The 17336-nt window shown below is 33.2% G+C and overlaps 4 protein-coding genes across 7 annotated transcripts in view; 3 read left to right on the top strand and 1 right to left on the bottom strand.

The window, feature by feature from the left end:
* The first annotated feature begins 140 nt into the window (after window positions 1-140).
* On the top strand, window positions 141-2704 carry LOC132911690 (3-hydroxyisobutyryl-CoA hydrolase, mitochondrial). 3 transcript variants are annotated; one of them, XM_060968528.1, is made up of 8 exons: window positions 141-416; window positions 485-677; window positions 859-1013; window positions 1096-1337; window positions 1435-1676; window positions 1748-1967; window positions 2055-2242; window positions 2418-2704. In XM_060968528.1, exons 1-8 carry the CDS (start codon window positions 414-416, stop codon window positions 2546-2548), a joined length of 1374 nt encoding a protein of 457 aa, XP_060824511.1. In that variant the 5' UTR covers window positions 141-413; the 3' UTR covers window positions 2549-2704. The 3 variants fall into 3 exon arrangements, with proteins under 3 accessions (XP_060824511.1, XP_060824512.1, XP_060824513.1); XM_060968529.1 differs by having other exon boundaries at window positions 142-416; window positions 485-569; XM_060968530.1 differs by having other exon boundaries at window positions 143-416; window positions 485-569; window positions 967-1013.
* A 438-nt stretch (window positions 2705-3142) lies between these two features.
* LOC132911710 (GTP-binding protein SAR1) lies at window positions 3143-5301 on the bottom strand. 2 transcript variants are annotated; one of them, XM_060968565.1, is made up of 6 exons: window positions 5115-5301; window positions 4743-4839; window positions 4374-4493; window positions 4041-4106; window positions 3716-3951; window positions 3143-3653 (listed from the first exon to the last, which is right to left on the bottom strand). In XM_060968565.1, the coding sequence occupies exons 2-6, from the start codon at window positions 4783-4785 to the stop codon at window positions 3537-3539; spliced, it is 582 nt and encodes a 193-aa protein (XP_060824548.1). In that variant the 5' UTR covers window positions 4786-4839; window positions 5115-5301; the 3' UTR covers window positions 3143-3536. The 2 variants fall into 2 exon arrangements, with proteins under 2 accessions (XP_060824548.1, XP_060824549.1); XM_060968566.1 differs by having other exon boundaries at window positions 5251-5267.
* Window positions 5302-5493: 192 nt separating this feature from the next.
* On the top strand, window positions 5494-7576 carry LOC132911695 (large ribosomal subunit protein uL1). Its single transcript, XM_060968541.1, has 8 exons — window positions 5494-5796; window positions 5990-6188; window positions 6270-6474; window positions 6573-6755; window positions 6817-6931; window positions 7012-7130; window positions 7205-7302; window positions 7396-7576. The coding sequence occupies exons 1-8, from the start codon at window positions 5787-5789 to the stop codon at window positions 7523-7525; spliced, it is 1059 nt and encodes a 352-aa protein (XP_060824524.1). The 5' UTR covers window positions 5494-5786; the 3' UTR covers window positions 7526-7576.
* A 499-nt stretch (window positions 7577-8075) lies between these two features.
* The window catches only part of LOC132911676 (cadherin-99C), a 114893-nt gene continuing 105632 nt past the window's right edge, over window positions 8076-17336 (top strand). The window contains exon 1 of the mRNA XM_060968448.1: window positions 8076-8620. Coding sequence (XP_060824431.1) covers window positions 8618-8620 — 3 coding nt within the window. The 5' untranslated portion in view covers window positions 8076-8617. The remainder of the gene's footprint in view (window positions 8621-17336) is intronic.

Raw genomic sequence — 17336 nt, 5'->3', positions numbered from 1 at the left:
TATCTACTAATAATTGCTTTATGTATATATAATGATATTTAATTAATATAAATGATATATGTATATGTATTTTATTATTACAATGTAACGATATGATGTATCTTTAATGTAATATAACTTTCAATTTAACTACAATATATAAATTGTGATTTATATACTGTTAACATATTTTACGCTTATTACATAATATCTCGAGTGATTTCAAAATGACAACTATCATTATGTTACGCGTATGCATAAAAAAAACAAGAATATCAACATACTAGTTTAAAGATATTCCATCATAACCTGTGCGATTAAACATTTCTTAATGTACTTACTGGATTCGTTTGTGCTGTAATATTTTACATTATTTGTACCAATATTTTGTATTTTATTATTAATTTATACAAAATAGATAATAAACAGCCAAAATGGTAATCATTATTTATATATAATTTTACAGTAAAGCTACAACTAACATATATATACCTTTTTTTGTTAGATAAAAAGTACATTAAAACTAAATTGCGTAGCTGGTAATTCACTTAATAAACTTAGGTATTTATCAGCACAAGGTTCTGGTACAGGTAAGGACATGGGTTTAAAATTGGACAATCACAATCCAAAGCCTATTATATTACCACCTGAAACAATGCCATCGACACCATATCCAACTCCTGTGGTAGAAATACCAGGTTTTTTAAAAAGAAATCTATTTTAAGTATAATTATAATGAAAGATCAAGTTGTTATTAAATTCTACATAATAAAAGTTTATTTAGTTGACAATACTTCCACAGTTGAAAATAGAATAGACATATGAATTAAATATTGATAATAAATTAATTTGTGAATTACATATATTATTACAACTTAGGCCCTATTGTTGAACCTACACTTCCCCAATCGATACCTCAACCTCAACCTCAACCAGATTCTAAACCACCTACTGAAATTCCCATGCCTAATAAAACTACAATTGCAGCCAAGGAAGCACAAGGAAACATAGAAGATGATGTCTTGTTTGAAGATGTATGTATATTTATAATTATAAAATAAACCATGCAAGTGTAAAAATTAAATATTTATTATAAATATCTTTCATTGAAATAAGGTGGGAAACAAAGGTGTTATTATATTAAATCGTCCAAAAGCACTGAATGCTTTAAATTTGTCAATGGTTGAAAAAATATATCCAGTACTTAAAAAATGGGAATCATCTAAAAGATTAGTAATAATAGAAGGTGCGGGAGAGAAAGCATTTTGTGCAGGTGGTGATGTGAAATCTATCGTTAATACATTAAGAGAAACTGAGAATAAAATCTTAGGTGAAACATTTTTCAGAAAGGAGTATACGTATGTTATAAAATAATTTAAACAATACACTCTCATATATTTTACAAATTTATAAAATTATTTTTAAATAATTAAATTTTTCATTCGTTAAATATAGTTTAAATTACCTCATTGGTAGATATAAAATACCATATGTGGCTACAATAGATGGAATAACTATGGGTGGTGGTGTTGGATTATCTGTTCATGGTAAATATCGGATTGCAACAGAGAAGACATTATTTGCAATGCCAGAAACAGCAATTGGATTATTTCCTGATGTTGGTGGGACTTTTTTTTTGCCTAGGTTGAAAGGTAAATTGGGTCTTTATCTTGGATTAACTGGAGATCGATTAAAAGGTACGAGAAATTATTAAATCTAGTAATTGGCTTACTAAGAGCTTTCTCATAGCTATGTATCATGTTGAAAGGCATTGATGTAGTACTTGCTGGCATTGCAACGCATTTCATTCCTTCTGAAAAGTTACCATATTTAAAACAAGATCTATTAACAACTGAACAATCTGATGTTAAGGAAGTCTTAAACAAGTATCAATGTGTAAAATTCAATCAAGAATTCCGTTTAGCACCATATATGAATAAAATTGACACATATTTTTCTGCGTCATCTGTAGAAGAAATAATACAAAGGTAAAGTGATTTTAACAATGATTAAGCTATGTAGGATTATAATTTATTACTTTTATATTTACTTAATGCTTATTTATTTTAATGAAGATTAAAAGAGGATAATTCAGAATGGGCCAAAAACACATTGCAAATGTTATTAAAAGCATCTCCTACTTCTCTAAAAGTCACTATGCGTGCTATTCAAAAAGGGAGCACATTAAATCTATCAGACTGTTTAAAAATGGAATATAGATTAGCGTGTACTGCTTTAAGCAGAACAAGCGATTTTTGTGAAGGTGCGTATAATTGCATGTTTATTTATAAGTGTATACTCTTTCCTTCAAAGTAATTGTACTTCATGCAAATATATAAAGCTTATTTATATTATTATTATTATTATTAATATTATTATTATTATCATCATCATTATCATCATCATCATCATCATCATCATCATCACTGTTACTACAGGTGTAAGAGCTCTTTTAATCGATAAAGATCAAAAACCAATGTGGAATCCTAACAGTTTAAGAGAAGTAACAGATGCTTATGTAAATCAACAATTTACGAAACTTTTAGAAGAAAAAGAATTGCGGCTTTAAAACTGATCAGAATATTAAAGAAATGGCACAATAAATGAAGATCATATAAAATATAACTCGCACGCACACGCACGTGCGCGCGCGCGCACACAAAGTATACATTATGTATGAAAAATAATGAACAAAATATACAAGTGCTTATAATTATTATGTTAATACATACAAATTTTATTTCCAAATCCTTTTCGAATTTTTTGTTAATCAAGTTTACACAAACATTTATATAATTAAGGACAATTTGTGATTTTTTACAAGATTTTATTAATATCTCAAAAAATTGCTACCAAAATGTAACTACTACAATATTGATAGTTCTATAATGAAACGTATGTGCTTCCACCCTTTTTATAAGTCGTACTTGTATTTTATTTAAAAAAGAAAAAAGAAAGTGATTTTTAAAAAGGGGAAATGACAGTGTATTAAGCAAGCAAGATGTATTACTTCCTGCTTTATTCATATCTTTACTTTTGAAGTAAAAAAGAAAAACCAAACCAAATACATTTACATCATACTTTTTAATTTTGAGAAATTTGCTTCAGATATTTTCAATGTAATTAAAACATTTACATTATAAAAAATAATTTTAAGAAACACTTAAAATTCTTAAATAGTTTATTACTTTATTTATCAAAATGTTTATATCATTTTTATTATGTCAAGTACTTCCATAATATAATTTGCAAAATGACAAAAATTCACAGAATTTGTATGGAATTAAAAAAATTTATATAGATTGTAGGCTCCGTGTATTAAAATAAAAGAAATTAGTTCTATCACGTTTGTCATATTGTATTTTTTGGATGTTTTTTAAAACTTATTTGCACTGTTCTGAATCTGTTTTATTGCAGTTTATATATTAATATTCCTTTCCTACTGCACAATTCACATAAAGGATAACACACTTCTGTAATAACATCCAATATGAATCAGAGGAAAGGGAAATGTAATAAACTGCCACAAATCTGAGTATTTAAATCATTTTATGCATTCAGTCAATGTACTGAGCAAGCCAGCGAAAGCCTTCGCCATACCCTTGTCTTTTCAGTACTGAACACATAAATAATTCCAGTGGACGACCAGGTATTTCACTGCGAGAAATTTTTCCCTAGAATTTATATGTACATTATGGATATGATTATACATGTTAAACGAGTTGTAACTATCTACCTTTCCTGTTGTTTGACCATATAGGTTGAAGTAATTTCTAAGTTCATCCTCTGATGCTGCACCTGGTTTATCGATTTTATTACCTAGCACTAAAACTGGACATGCACTAAGTTGTTCATCTGTTAAAAGTGCATCAAATTCAGCTTTTGATTCTGGTAACCGTGATGTGTCACTTGCATCAACAAGGAACACTATGGCATCCACTGCAGGAAAATAGTCTTTCCAGACTCTTCGAGCTATAAAGGAAGAATGTCTCATATTTTAACAAAAATAATATTATACAATTTAACTATAGCCAGCACTGAAACAAGTCAATTAATTATACCTTGAGGATGTCCTCCAAGATCGAATGTTGTGAACCTCATGTTTCCAATAGAAAGTTCTTCTGATGCTGAAGCATAAAAACATATTCAATACTATTATATAATGTAGTATAAATAAATTTAATCATTGAATTGTAAAGTATAATTAAAAAATATTGAGACTGAATTGGCATAAATCAAAATTAAAGGTAAATATCTGGAATCAACTTTTTGTAAAAAGTTTTTATATTAAGCTATAAATTATATGTATATTAAGTAAAATTGCATAAAAACAATTGTCGTACATAAATTTTTAGATATACATGTATATATAAATTATCTTGAATATTGATTACTTGGATGCAATGTAGGCACATGTTGAGCTAATCGATCATCCTTTAGCATGTGAAGTAATGTAGTTTTGCCTGCATTATCTAAACCAAGAAACAAGAGTTTACCACTCTTCTTCCAAAGGCCTAAAAATTCAAAACAAAAATTATACACGATACACAAACAAAAATCAAATCAAAATCAACGTTAAAGATATTTAACAATCTAACAAAATTTGTATGTTTTTTATTAGGAAAAAAAATAATATAATAAAGTCAATTCATGTGCATCTTTAGCATGACTTTATAAATATAAATATAATACAAATGCATTATATACATAGATCCAGATATATATTAAAAATACATATACAAAATTATGGAAAATATACTCACCAAGATAATTCAAAACACCTGCAAACCAGTCCCAAATGAACATATTTGTAGATATGAATGAATGTCAGCTCTACTATATACTAACTATCGAATGACTCTGCAACAATGATGAGTTGACAAGATTATCATGGGTAAGTAATTGCGGTTATAATAGAAGCCACCTATTAAATTCATTACAGCCTTGATACAACTCAAGATATGTCTAAATTATAAGAAAAGCTACTAAAGTATATAAGTATAATTAATAGTACCTACAACTGATTATCTATGGTCAAACAAACATTAAATCATTACCGTTTATTACATCGAAATGAAGAATGGTATTTGGAATATAATCGGTGAACGATTACAATTGAAATGCGATAGACTTACCAGATCTCGCCTGCGAATAACAGTTTTATAATGTTTCTTTCACCACCACCAAATCGCAAAATTGCAGACGGGTCAGAAAAGCGTTCGCATGGTATAATTATGTAAAACTCGTTTCTTCGTCACTGGACTAACGTACCCTATATGAAATATATGAAGCTGCAAAAGACGGAGAAAAAGTGTTTTTCTTGCTATACAAAGCACAACTTTAACGAGCCTAGTTGGCTGGCAGTTGGCACTGATGACGTCTACTTCCGTCTGCCATATTGTCAAAATAGTGCTGTTTCATAAATGCACTAGATCAATTACTTGCAATTTTATTTCATTTTTCAAGTGACCATTTTGCATATATATGATGACAAAAGTTATATCTATTTAGTTTTTTAAACCAATTTACTATATTCCGTGATTGCAACGAAGGATTATGAAAACATTTTGACGTTACAGAAAGAAAGAAATAGAATTTTTATGTACAACGAGTACTTACATTATAGTTATAAAAGATATACAATGTATATAATAATTTAAACAAGTTATCAGCAATATTGTTTAGTTTTTATTATTTTATTAAGATTTTATGTACATTGGGTGTTTAGAAACATAATATCCCTAGTATGTATTTTATTTGGTAATTGTCTTAACCTATTTAAGCTCCTTTTATGTACAATCACGACAATGTTAGCAAGTAAGTTATTTTTAATTTGTATTTATTTTCAAAACATGGTTGCCTTAATAAAGATATATAATATATTTTACGAAACATATCAGAAAATTACATATGAGACATAGAATTTTGTTTATAACCTGGAATGAATATTTTGGGTACGGATATATAGTTATTGGTTTTATTTTTGAATAATTTTAATTGATATCTACAGGGTGGTTGATAAACAGTTTCCGTAGTACATATAACTGTAATGCTGGATACAATATAGGTTCATACATGTTTATGCAAAGTCGCGATTATGCAGCTAGGAAAGGAACAAGAGAAAGGAGGAAGTTAAAGCTTAAAAAGAAGAAAATTAAGGCAGTAGTTGAACAAGTAGGATTTATCCCACATAAACAGCGTAAGAAGGAGTGAGTAATTTGTAGTGTCGAGTTTATTGTCATAGTATATATTATTACAATGTATAGAGTACCTTGATAATTTAATAACAGTACGAAGGTGGAAGTTTGTCCACTTGCTACCATCAATGAAAGTTGGAAATGGAAAGCAGTCGATGATGTGTACCGAGTAAAACAACATCAGCAGCCGGTGTATTCATTAAAAGAAGCTATAGAAAATCACCGTGAAACACATCATCCAACTATACTTAATAAGCCTAATGCAGTTGTTAATGCATTTATAGAATTAAATATGAGGGTAAAAAATGATGATTAATATTTTTATGGAGTTTTTATCATATGTTAAAGTAGATGAAAAATACTTTTCTAATAGAAATGTTTTATAAAATATATTAGCGTGAGAAGAAGAATAAGTATCTGGATAGATTTACGAGAATCATTAATACACCACATATATTTACTTATGGGGAAAATCAGAGAACGGTATTAGCTTTTTCCAAGAATCTCCAGGAACAGGAGAATGCTAAGAATGCTGGAGCTGACTTAGTCGGTGGTGTTGAACTGATAAGAAAGATTCAAGTAAGTTAAAGCGTTACACAGTAATAGTAAAAGCGTTACACAGTAAATGTAATTATTACAGAATGGGACACTTGCTTTCAAAGAATATGATTGTGTCGTAGCTCATGCTGATATTTTAACTGACTTGTTATTAGTTAGGGGCTTGCTAAAAAGGAGATTTCCAAATTTGAGAGCAGGTAAATAAACATAGTCATTAAACACAAGGGCTTATTTACAATTATTACATTTCTAAATATCGATAACTTAAATATTTCAGGTACTTTGGGTAATAATATGAGCCAATTAGTTAAAAAGTTCAAAGATGGAATCGCATACACTGCATGGCCTCATAAATCTTTCAAAGAATATGGTCAAATTAACGTGATTTTTGGTTTGGTAAATTTATAACATATAACATTGTACAAAACCTGATAAAGAATATGTCTTTAATCTGTTTATTTAATTATTAGCTTGACATGAACACGCAGGAATTGGAAGAAAACTTTTCTTCACTAATTAATGACGTTGAATCGATGAGACCAACACGCGATGGATTATTTATCGAGAGGTACATATATGTATTTAAATTGGTAAATAATACACGAAACTTTCATGAGATACTAACGTACCACAATAATGCAAACATTTAAAAACGTTGCAGAGTTCAAATTAGGAGTGAATTGTCTACAGAATCTTTTAAAATTAACTATCAAGATTATCTTACAACAAATAATAAAGAAGAAAAAGAAGAGCAAGAACAAGATCAAACAGCAATTATTGCTACGAATTAATTGTCTGATGTACCGCAAATAAAGTTATTCCTAACTATAAATTAAGCGTTATATTATTGTTGTTTACCTATTCCACAAATATATTATTTGTGTGTATGTGCGCTTGTGTGTATGTACATATATGTATGCCATTAATTGGTTGGTACAATTATTTTCTACGAAATGTAATGTGATAAAATTTTCCATACATAGTGTACGTATGTAGGTATATGTATATGTTCCACATCATTTTACTTTATCGTGTTAAAAAAAAAAAGATTTGCTCAGAACATTATACATACACGTATTTAAGAGTATATTAAGTCCTAATTAACACGAATATACGAATACAACATATTAAGATTTGAGGTTTAAATATTTCGGGGATATAATATGATAATAGACTCTGTTTATATATAAATATTCGTACATAAGTATATTGATGTATGCAAGTAGAGAGCACGAAAATGAAAGAATAAGACGAAGCGAAGTGAAGCAAAGGTAAAGAGAATGGAGAATGGTGAGCGATCGTGGTGGTGAATAGAGTGGAGGGGCAACGGCTTACCTACCTGCCTGGTTGAGAGCTCAGTCGGTGTCCGCCAGGTTGAAAATCCGTGACTTCTCCTCGTTTCGTACGTGACTTTTCCCATTTTTATTAAAACGGCGCGAGAAAAGTCGGAAAAAAAGATATGAAATACAGCGAAACACATAGAGCCGACAATTACTCTTTATTCAATGCTGGTTAAAACGTCCGTTGATGAAATTGGCGATGAACATCAGGTTTTCTTAAATTAGCAGAAAGTCAGGAAGACGTTAGACAAGGCTTTTTCTGTGCAAACTCGATTACAGTGGATGTGAGTGCGCGCTTCGATACATGCGCGATCCCACGCGTGTCGCAAACAACGTGTGTGTGTTTACATATGGTGATCTGTGTCGACTGTGTAACAACCAACAAGCAAGGATCGTGATTTTGAATTGCAGCAAATTCGTCGACGACCGATTAGTGTTACCGGCTATTTTATAGACATGCTTGGGTTCGACAGCAGACAGTAACACTAGGTGACACACCGGCGTATATAACACACGCATGAGCATACACTAGCGTACACAGTCATGGTAAGTACATATATATGCTACTTATGAGAATGTGTCCAATTGTCCAAGTACTTAAACTCTGTTCGACGTGATAGACGTTGTAGGATAAAAGCACTGTTTCATTGAAATATCTAATTTAATAAATTTTATTACTTATGTTTAATAACACATTTAACTGATTGTAAGAATCATGCATATATTACATATAATTTATTTTCAAAACTATATATTTTATTCATTTTGTGTATATTACGCCTGAAAAGAGAAAAATGCTTTATTCTGTACATAGCAGATGGTAGCAGTGTGCATTTGAAATGCGTTTTTTGTTTAGCTTTACAAGAGGAAAGAAGAGGGATGGAGAACATTAAATAGAGTGAAATACAAAGAAATTGATATTTTTCTATAAAATATATCATTTTAAACAGAAATTGTATTATATATATATGTTAAAAGCTACAATTTGGTGATACGACTTTATCTGAGATATATCAAAAAATAGTTAAATTTACGCATTGTTGTATCAAAAATAAAAAAAGGCAACTCGTGTATATTCAGGTATAAAATTGTATCATTCACATGCTCTTCTTTCATTTATCATAGGTAACGTATTAAAATTGACACAAAAAATAAAAAGAAATTGTGAATGAGTTGGAATATTCAAGCTGATGTAATGGAATATTTGAAAAAAAGATAGTTACGTTATCCTATCGTCAATAGTTGCCGCTGTGTACCAAACGTTTGATCGCTTTCGAAATAGAGCCTAAATAAAAGAAGAACAATTAATTAATTAAATAATTTTTTAAATATTTCTGTTGCGATATGTATTCATCATTTATCGTACATTTTACGACGTGAATCGTTGCGAATTCCTTATCGTTTGAGATTTGATGAAACCGGTTGTATCAAATGTAAGATTATTACAATCAAATTTGTGACATGCATCAAGTTTAATTATAGGAGGTATAAAAGTGTTTGGCACAAATCAAGTATTTCACTAACTGTGAAATTGAATGGAACCCAACAGGTGAAAGCGTTTTGTTGCTACGTGGAATCGAAGCATATTACGAAGAAATAAATGCACATATGTCGAATCCTTGTAAGTACAAGAATTGTATGTACATGCCAACACGTGCTACTCGATGAGGATAAAGATAACAAGTCAGAAGCAACAATCGTTTATTCACGTTGCTGGTAATAACAGGGTTGCGAACACGTTGATTCTTTGATTGACGTTTTAATTTATTATGACGTTTGGTTAAACAGTATCGATAAATTGTTCTTTTATCGTGAATACGGAAAGGATAAATATCAGTATGAAATTTATTAGAACTTTATCTAGAATATATTAGAATATATTATGGAATATATATTTATATTTTATCTAATATTAACTAGAAATTTATCAGTATGAAGTTTATTAGACTTTTAGTCTAAAGTTAAAAGAATAATCTTGACGAGTCTTTAGAGTATATTAAGTGACTTTTTAAGATCACACGAAGTCTTTACAACTCTATAAAAAGATCTATCGTCTTTTTTTAAATAATCTCTTGAGTTTTTCTTTAATCATTTATCGAGGCTAAATTATAACACTTCCTTTACAGAACAGTATCCAACATCGATATTGTCACGATTCAACGACAGTTTGTACCAATATTATGAAATTATTCTTTTCTGTACGCGTATTCTAACGAGGTGTTTGGTTAGTCATGCGTGTAGATTGCTGCAAAACTTCTACAAGCTAATGCAAATGATAGCTTTAGGGCTACGTAGGTATCTTTGGTTTGACGTTTCCTTTTCCTGTCTCCACCAACGCACGGTTGTACCTACTCTAATTGCAACGTAATTATGCAATGCGAAAGAATTCCCTCTGTACTCTGTAGTCTGTGACCTGTACTCCCTGTAAACATTTGATTACACGCATCTTGATGCCTATAAGAAGTTACTAATTAATATTATTGTAATACGCACCGAGTAATTATGTTCAACCGCAAGCTCTATTCTTCCGCCTGTCGTGACGATCATAATAAATATTATTTCATCGTGCTGTCGGTGTATCATGAAAATCTAGACGAGATACAGCAGCGTGGTTTGATCGTTCAATGGTGGTTTCTTATTCTTTTTCTTCTTAATCCACCTTTGAATTCGATTTTCTTTTTTTTCACTCTGGGAAAGTTAGGAGGCACCGCAAATTCCCTCGAGTTCCAAGACTCATTCAGTCCCCAAAGCGACTCGCAAACCTCGTATCGGAAATCTCTTATCTCTGTAAATCTGAGAACTATCTGCACATAACGAAAGACGCTTAAGTGGAAACTCTGCCACTTACCCTCCAATTAAATAACATTTCCTTTATCCATACAACGATAATTCGCTCATAATTTTTAGGCTACTATTTTTTCGTAAATATATGATTAGAAACGTATGTAGATCTATAAAGAAGCAATCTATTCGGCGGTACAATTAAGTAGAAAATGCGCGAGAATTGTGCGAGTGATTTTATCCGATTGTATCTTTTTTTTTTTTTTTTTTATTTTGGTTATTTTACAATTTGTCCTTGCGGACATTTGGTAAAGTGTTACATCTTGTTGGCGAAGAAAAAAAAATATAAATAAAAAATAATATAGCATGTGGGCGGCTACCCCCAGCGGGGTACCAGCTTCGTTTTTTTCTAAGTTATATCTTTTATGAGGTCTATTGGGTGTTACAATACAAGTGACGACCGAAAGTGAAGTGAAATAAAAATAAAACAAGTGCTTCTAAACTTAATAGCGAACAATCAGACTCTTTTAATCTCCAATCCGAATCATAGCCTCTCGACTAGTTATTTCAATTTGAATTAACTAGCTCGAAGATGCTCCAAACATCTGGAACTAGCTCACTCGAACAAAGCTATAACCGCTTTATTCTCCCTCCTCCGTGGCAAAAGGACAAACTGTCCCACCTTCCAAACCATACAAATTTTTTATTTTATTTTATTTTGGTTATTTTACAATTTGTCCTTGCGGACATTTGGTAAAGTGTTACATCTTGTTGGCGAAGAAAAAAAAATATAAATAAAAAATAATATAGCATGTGGGCGGCTACCCCCAGCGGGGTGCTAGCTTCGTTTTTTTACTATGTTATATCTTTTATGAGGTCTATTGGGTGTTTCCTTTTTAGTCTTGATTGTATCTTAATCAATATTTCTGTAATTTACCTTGTTCCGCATCGCGGTTACCTGCTTTTCCGCGTATACCTGTATCTATTCTATCTATTCGCCGTTCCTTACATTGCTGCAAATAACAAGAAGCGAGAGGATAATAATCCCGATCTAACTTTCTATCAATGTGATCTTCATCCGAGCAGCCAACCTGTAACAGAATGTCCGTACGTGATCGTGATAGCGGCATATGTGTGTGCGTGTGTGTGTGATTTACTTTCGTTACCGTTACCTGGCATAGTTACGAACCTTCTAAGATGTACATATTACGTACCGAGTAGTTGAAATATCTGTTTTTTTTTTTTTTTTTTATTGAACGAGTAATAGAAACAAAAATTGGAAATAACCACGATCGATCGGACAAACGAGGAAAAGGAGAAGAAAAGCTGGACGATATATGTATAATTCGCGTTAAGATATAACATGTTAAAGCAAAAGAGGGACAAAAGTGCAAGGGGTTAACGTTGATCGCGACAAGTTTTTCTCCGATCGACAGACTCTGATAGAAAACCTGCCTATCCACTTTGCCATTGGTTTCAGACGTCTCCTGTGGTCAACTTCTAAGTGGATTCGCGTGTACTTGTGATTCTTTCGGTTAAATAATGTGGCACGCACAATCTCGAAATCATTGGGCATGGCAGTGTTTTATTGTTGTTTCTTAAGAAAGAATTTTGCTCGATTGTTGTGGAAATTGATAAAATGTAGTAGGTGGAAAAGGAACGCATAAAAGGCATCGACAGGTATCGGCCTTGGAAAAATGACAGATACTAAATGGTTATTGTATTAGAGTCAACCGGTTCTTCTTCTTGCTGACTTCCTTCGTGCGACGTATACTGTTTCTTCCGATTCGACAAAGAGTGACACTTCCAATTCGTTATCCGAATCCTTTTAAAAGCAAGATGGCAGACCAAAGTTTTTTTTCTAAGTTATACCTTTTGTGAGGTCTATTGGGTGTTTCCTTTTTAGTCTTCTTGCGATGTTTGTTGTGTTGCACGTTTTAGCTGCCAGCTGGTTCGGGTGTGTTTCTAGGCAGACCAAAGTGTTCAACTTTTCTTAAAGCGTGCACAGGTACTTATAAAATACAAACTTTAGGTATCAACGAAGTCGAACGAGAACCAAGGAAATGGAACATGATAATGGACATACGCTTGAAAATAATTGTTCAGTTTCGTAATTTTGTTCGGTTTTTCTTTTTTTTCTTTTTGTCGTAATTTATAACGTTTTTGATAAAAGATATTTAGTTTGCATGTAAACATTTCGGAGAAAATGATAGAAAAACTAGTCTGTTGAACCAGAGAAAGCGAAAGCTGCGCGCTACTAGTTCTACCTATATGTTTTTATATTTTGTCTGGTCGATTATTACATAAGACCGTTACCACGGACGCGTATAAGTACGACTGGTAAATGTAAATTCAGCCGGATCACCAAAACGAGTCGATTGAATTATTATGATTATAAAATGTCAGGAGTCGCGTACACCTATCCCATAATTGGATAACGCGAAAGTCGTAAGTTGTACCTGTGTTTCGACGGAACGTTCGTTTCACTAAGAAAGGTGTTATTAGAAAATTGAATACGCGGGCTTGTACAACACAAATCGACTTTAAGATCGTTGCTATATGAAAAAAGCTTGGATTACATTCGAGATTTCAAGGAAAATCAATCAAAATCAAGTTGCGCGAGAATTCGAATTTTTCGACTATTTATCGCAGAAAATAATTTCTCTGTAGATAATGACAATAGGGGTGATGATAAATCGAGCTTTTTTTTTTTATACCGACATTGGTCTTACACGTCTCGATGAAATTTGAATCGTTGACTTATACTTAAGATGCCGCGATCGATGACATATAACGGCCATTAAAGTGGAACTAAATAAAGAATTACAGAGACGCCGAACGACGAATGTGTTGCAGGTGAGTGTACGTACGACTTCGATGCGTAGGATAGATAAAGAGACGAGTAGAATACGTACGTAGCTGTAACAAAAGAGCGAATTCTCATAGAGATTGAATTAATTTGGTAGGTACATGGCTTTTTCCCACGTCTCAGACATACTGTTTTCGCGTGTTGGAAAACGTGTGACAGCGATCGCTAAATCTTAGATGCACCACCGAGATAAACGTGGTCTTCCTGCTTCTTAACAAACTCGGCGTTAACAGCTGTCTGGAATCAGGACGTAAATGCAGATATAAACGCTACTTATGTAAATTTTCCATCGTACATAGGTTTCTTGAAAATTGTCATTATTAAACGTGTTATTCTTTGTAATACTGACACGATTACGCGACACCATATAACTTCGGCGAAATTATTGTCACGTTATACGTTGCTTCGATCTTAACATATTCGCATCGCAGCCTCTCGCCAACATTCTGCTTTTTTGGAAACATTCGAACGTATCGCTGTTATTACTTAATCGACTATGTATTCCTGAAACGATTGTATCTTTTGCATATTCGATTACTTGGACATTGAACGACGGTCGATACAATATTCGATAGCTTCGTGAGTTATCGTTGTATAACGTTTCACGGTACAATTTCGTGGTATGGAAATCCAGTTTCAACTTGACTGTGTTTTTTTTATTCCAATAAGGAAATTTTATAACGAGCGTATCGTTACTATACCAGTGTTATCGAGAAAATTTCATGTATCATTTGCAATTTCTCTCGGATCTTTGGATCATCGTGTGAAGTCGCAAATGATCACGAATGATCTACTGTCGCAACGAACGCAGCTTTATGCTTAGCTTCGGGAGTCGTTTCACTCGACGCGACTTAGCACGAGATTTTACTCCGTTTAGATTTTAGATCATGCATCACCTTATTCTCATCAACGTTAATTAGCGGTGCAAAAACAATGTACCGCAATATCCTCTCGCATGAGATATTTTAACGTAAAAGTTGGATATTGTTAGAATGCGTATTTGCACACCCACAGATACAACATTTAGCTAATTGCTAATTCAAGTTAATTGCCGTCTCTTGTTCTAATTTAGCAGAACCGAATATCGTATATAATTACGTAAGCGTGTCTTTCTTCTTTAAACTAATTCTGTTTTTCAGATACTTTACTGTAACTGCTGAAACGGAATACGCGTGCATAAATTGTTTATTATTAACTTATCAAAGACGATGTGAATATACGTAGAACGTAGAATGAAATTGACCGATCAAACTATAAGCGTTTCTCTTACGAATGCATGCTACTGTTCTTTTATTCTTTTTCGAACGTGTCTCTTGTATCGATAAGTAGCTATTTCGAATTCGTGGAGAACGATTTCGATTTCGCGAATTTTCATATCGCTGCTATACCTGATCGCCGTTCCAAATGAAAATATAGATACGAGTTGCATAATTTTTCGCAGAATGCGAACTACGCGAGTGCGACCATGAGCCTTGATGACTATGAGCCAAATATAATCGTGTACACGCGTTTCAACGTACGGAAAGAAACGGATTACATGAACGAATATACAGTGTACGAATATACAGTTAGACGAATTGGCCAAGTCGAAGAAGAGGTATCGCGAGCCGTAAGGAGGCAAAAGGGGAAGAGGAAGAGGGGCGAACGTTGGCGTGGAAAGGAGGCCATGGCACCGCGGTGACTTGACCGTCGTCACCGTTATATCTGCGCCTACTGCGAACCACCTCGGTTCACCTTGATTTACGACTAGTTTCGACGTTACGTTTGACCTCTGCATCCACCTGTTCTGAGTTAACACAGGAGTGCATAGACATAGCAGACCCCGGGCAACAGGTATGAGTCGAATAGGACACGCGGAGAATAAATTAGGACAGCGTTAATACTCCAATCGTGAAGACAGATTGCCGCAACGTGATGTTGAAAAGACACGCTTTACGCGGAAACTATTTCCTCAAAGAGAAATCGTCGAATCGAAATACGTTTACGTGAAAGAAGAAGACGTGATCGCCCAAGAGAATGCAGGATGAAATTTGGAATGTTAAGCGCAGTTGGACAATGTTGAAAACTTTATAGATACGTACAGACATAAATTTGAGATTAGGCGATCTTTCGATGCAAAGTCTTGCAAAATTGAAGGATCAAAAGTTGGAAACCTTCCTGCCCATCGTGTTTTTCATGGTTCTTGTTCGATGCATCGAGACATCGCTCCTGTAAGCGTCCTTCGAAGGTGCGAAGCAAAGCGTGTTTCGATCGTTTTTTTAGCTTGTCTGATGGTCGTCCCTTGTATCGCGTCGCATCATATCATGGCGAACAACGAAATAAGTAAAAACGTCGACTGGTCGCTGTAATAAATTCTCGGTGGCTAAAATGTCTCTACGGAACGAATGTCGCGTCGCAAACGGCCACGGCAGTCGTGTATTATTTATATAGGAACGATGATTTGAAAATGGATACGGAACGAAAACGTAAACGCAAAATTACTTCGTACAGATGGATCGTTTCTTAATTAAGCGGCAGGAGAGTCTCTCGATCGTTATTGCACTATGATCTTCTCTATGGCATTTACTATGTAGTTTCGAAGGAATCCGAAGGGAAGAAGACACGTTCCCTCGATTTATTTTCTAATTTCTGGTACGCTTGGTTTCGGAGAAATTGCGTGATTGTCGTTGTTGCGCGACGTACGACGCATAGGTATTCTCAGAAGCATACGCGCAGAGGCATTCCCGTGATGGTTCGTTTCTGATTTTCATTTTTCCCCGTGGTCTCCTTCCTCCTTTTCATCGCGATCAAACGAAAAATGATGTATGGAGTAGTATTTGCAAGTAATAATAACGAACAAACACCAGAGCATGATATATGCAGTGGGATTTCGTTTATCTGTACTCAATTAATCAGAACGAATCCCTGTCCGACGTTTGATTTACCGAACTTACCGCTGAGCTCCTCTTACGCCAGACGTTCCACTTAACCGTATGTAAGTACAGAGTACGTGTATCGCGATACGCACTATTCGATTAATTTTTTACATAATTAGACCGAGCGGTTATTTGCCTTGATATAAATTATGGAATAGAGAGCAATTCATTCACCGATAATTCAGTCGAATTATAACCTTTGGAATTTCTTACTTCTTAAAGTTAATTATATCTTACTGAGCCATGCCGTCTCTTACAACACAATGCTGTTCAGTCCGGTTTTCCCATTCTATGGTCAGACAGTCAGAGCCCCCAAATTGTTATTTTGTTAAACATAGTGCTACTATCCATCTATTTCAAATAAACGGATCAACGACATCGATGATAGCTTTTTATTTATTCTTTTATAGTTTTTTATTAGCCTCCTGTCGAATGCAAATGTATGTTTTCCTTCATAACTCCATAGATTTCCTGCAATTTGTCCTGGTAGACATTCGGTAGGTTGCTGCATCGGTTCGGAGTACAACGTCGGGCTAATTGTTTTCCTGACCCTCTAGAACTGTAGGAAATGCCGTCGCTAATATATACTATTCGAAACATATAAAACGAAGAATTTTGAGTACGCCGGTGTTTGAAAATTTATCAACTTGCATTGGAGAAATTGTGTAATTTGATAAAATTTGAGAAAAAGAATTTT

The sequence above is a fragment of the Bombus pascuorum genome, chromosome 11 (assembly GCF_905332965.1).
Source record: "Bombus pascuorum chromosome 11, iyBomPasc1.1, whole genome shotgun sequence".
Classification (NCBI taxonomy): Eukaryota; Metazoa; Arthropoda; class Insecta; order Hymenoptera; family Apidae; genus Bombus; species Bombus pascuorum.
The sequence above is the reverse complement of the archived record's forward strand: the minus strand, read 5'-3'. Positions and strand labels throughout refer to the sequence as shown.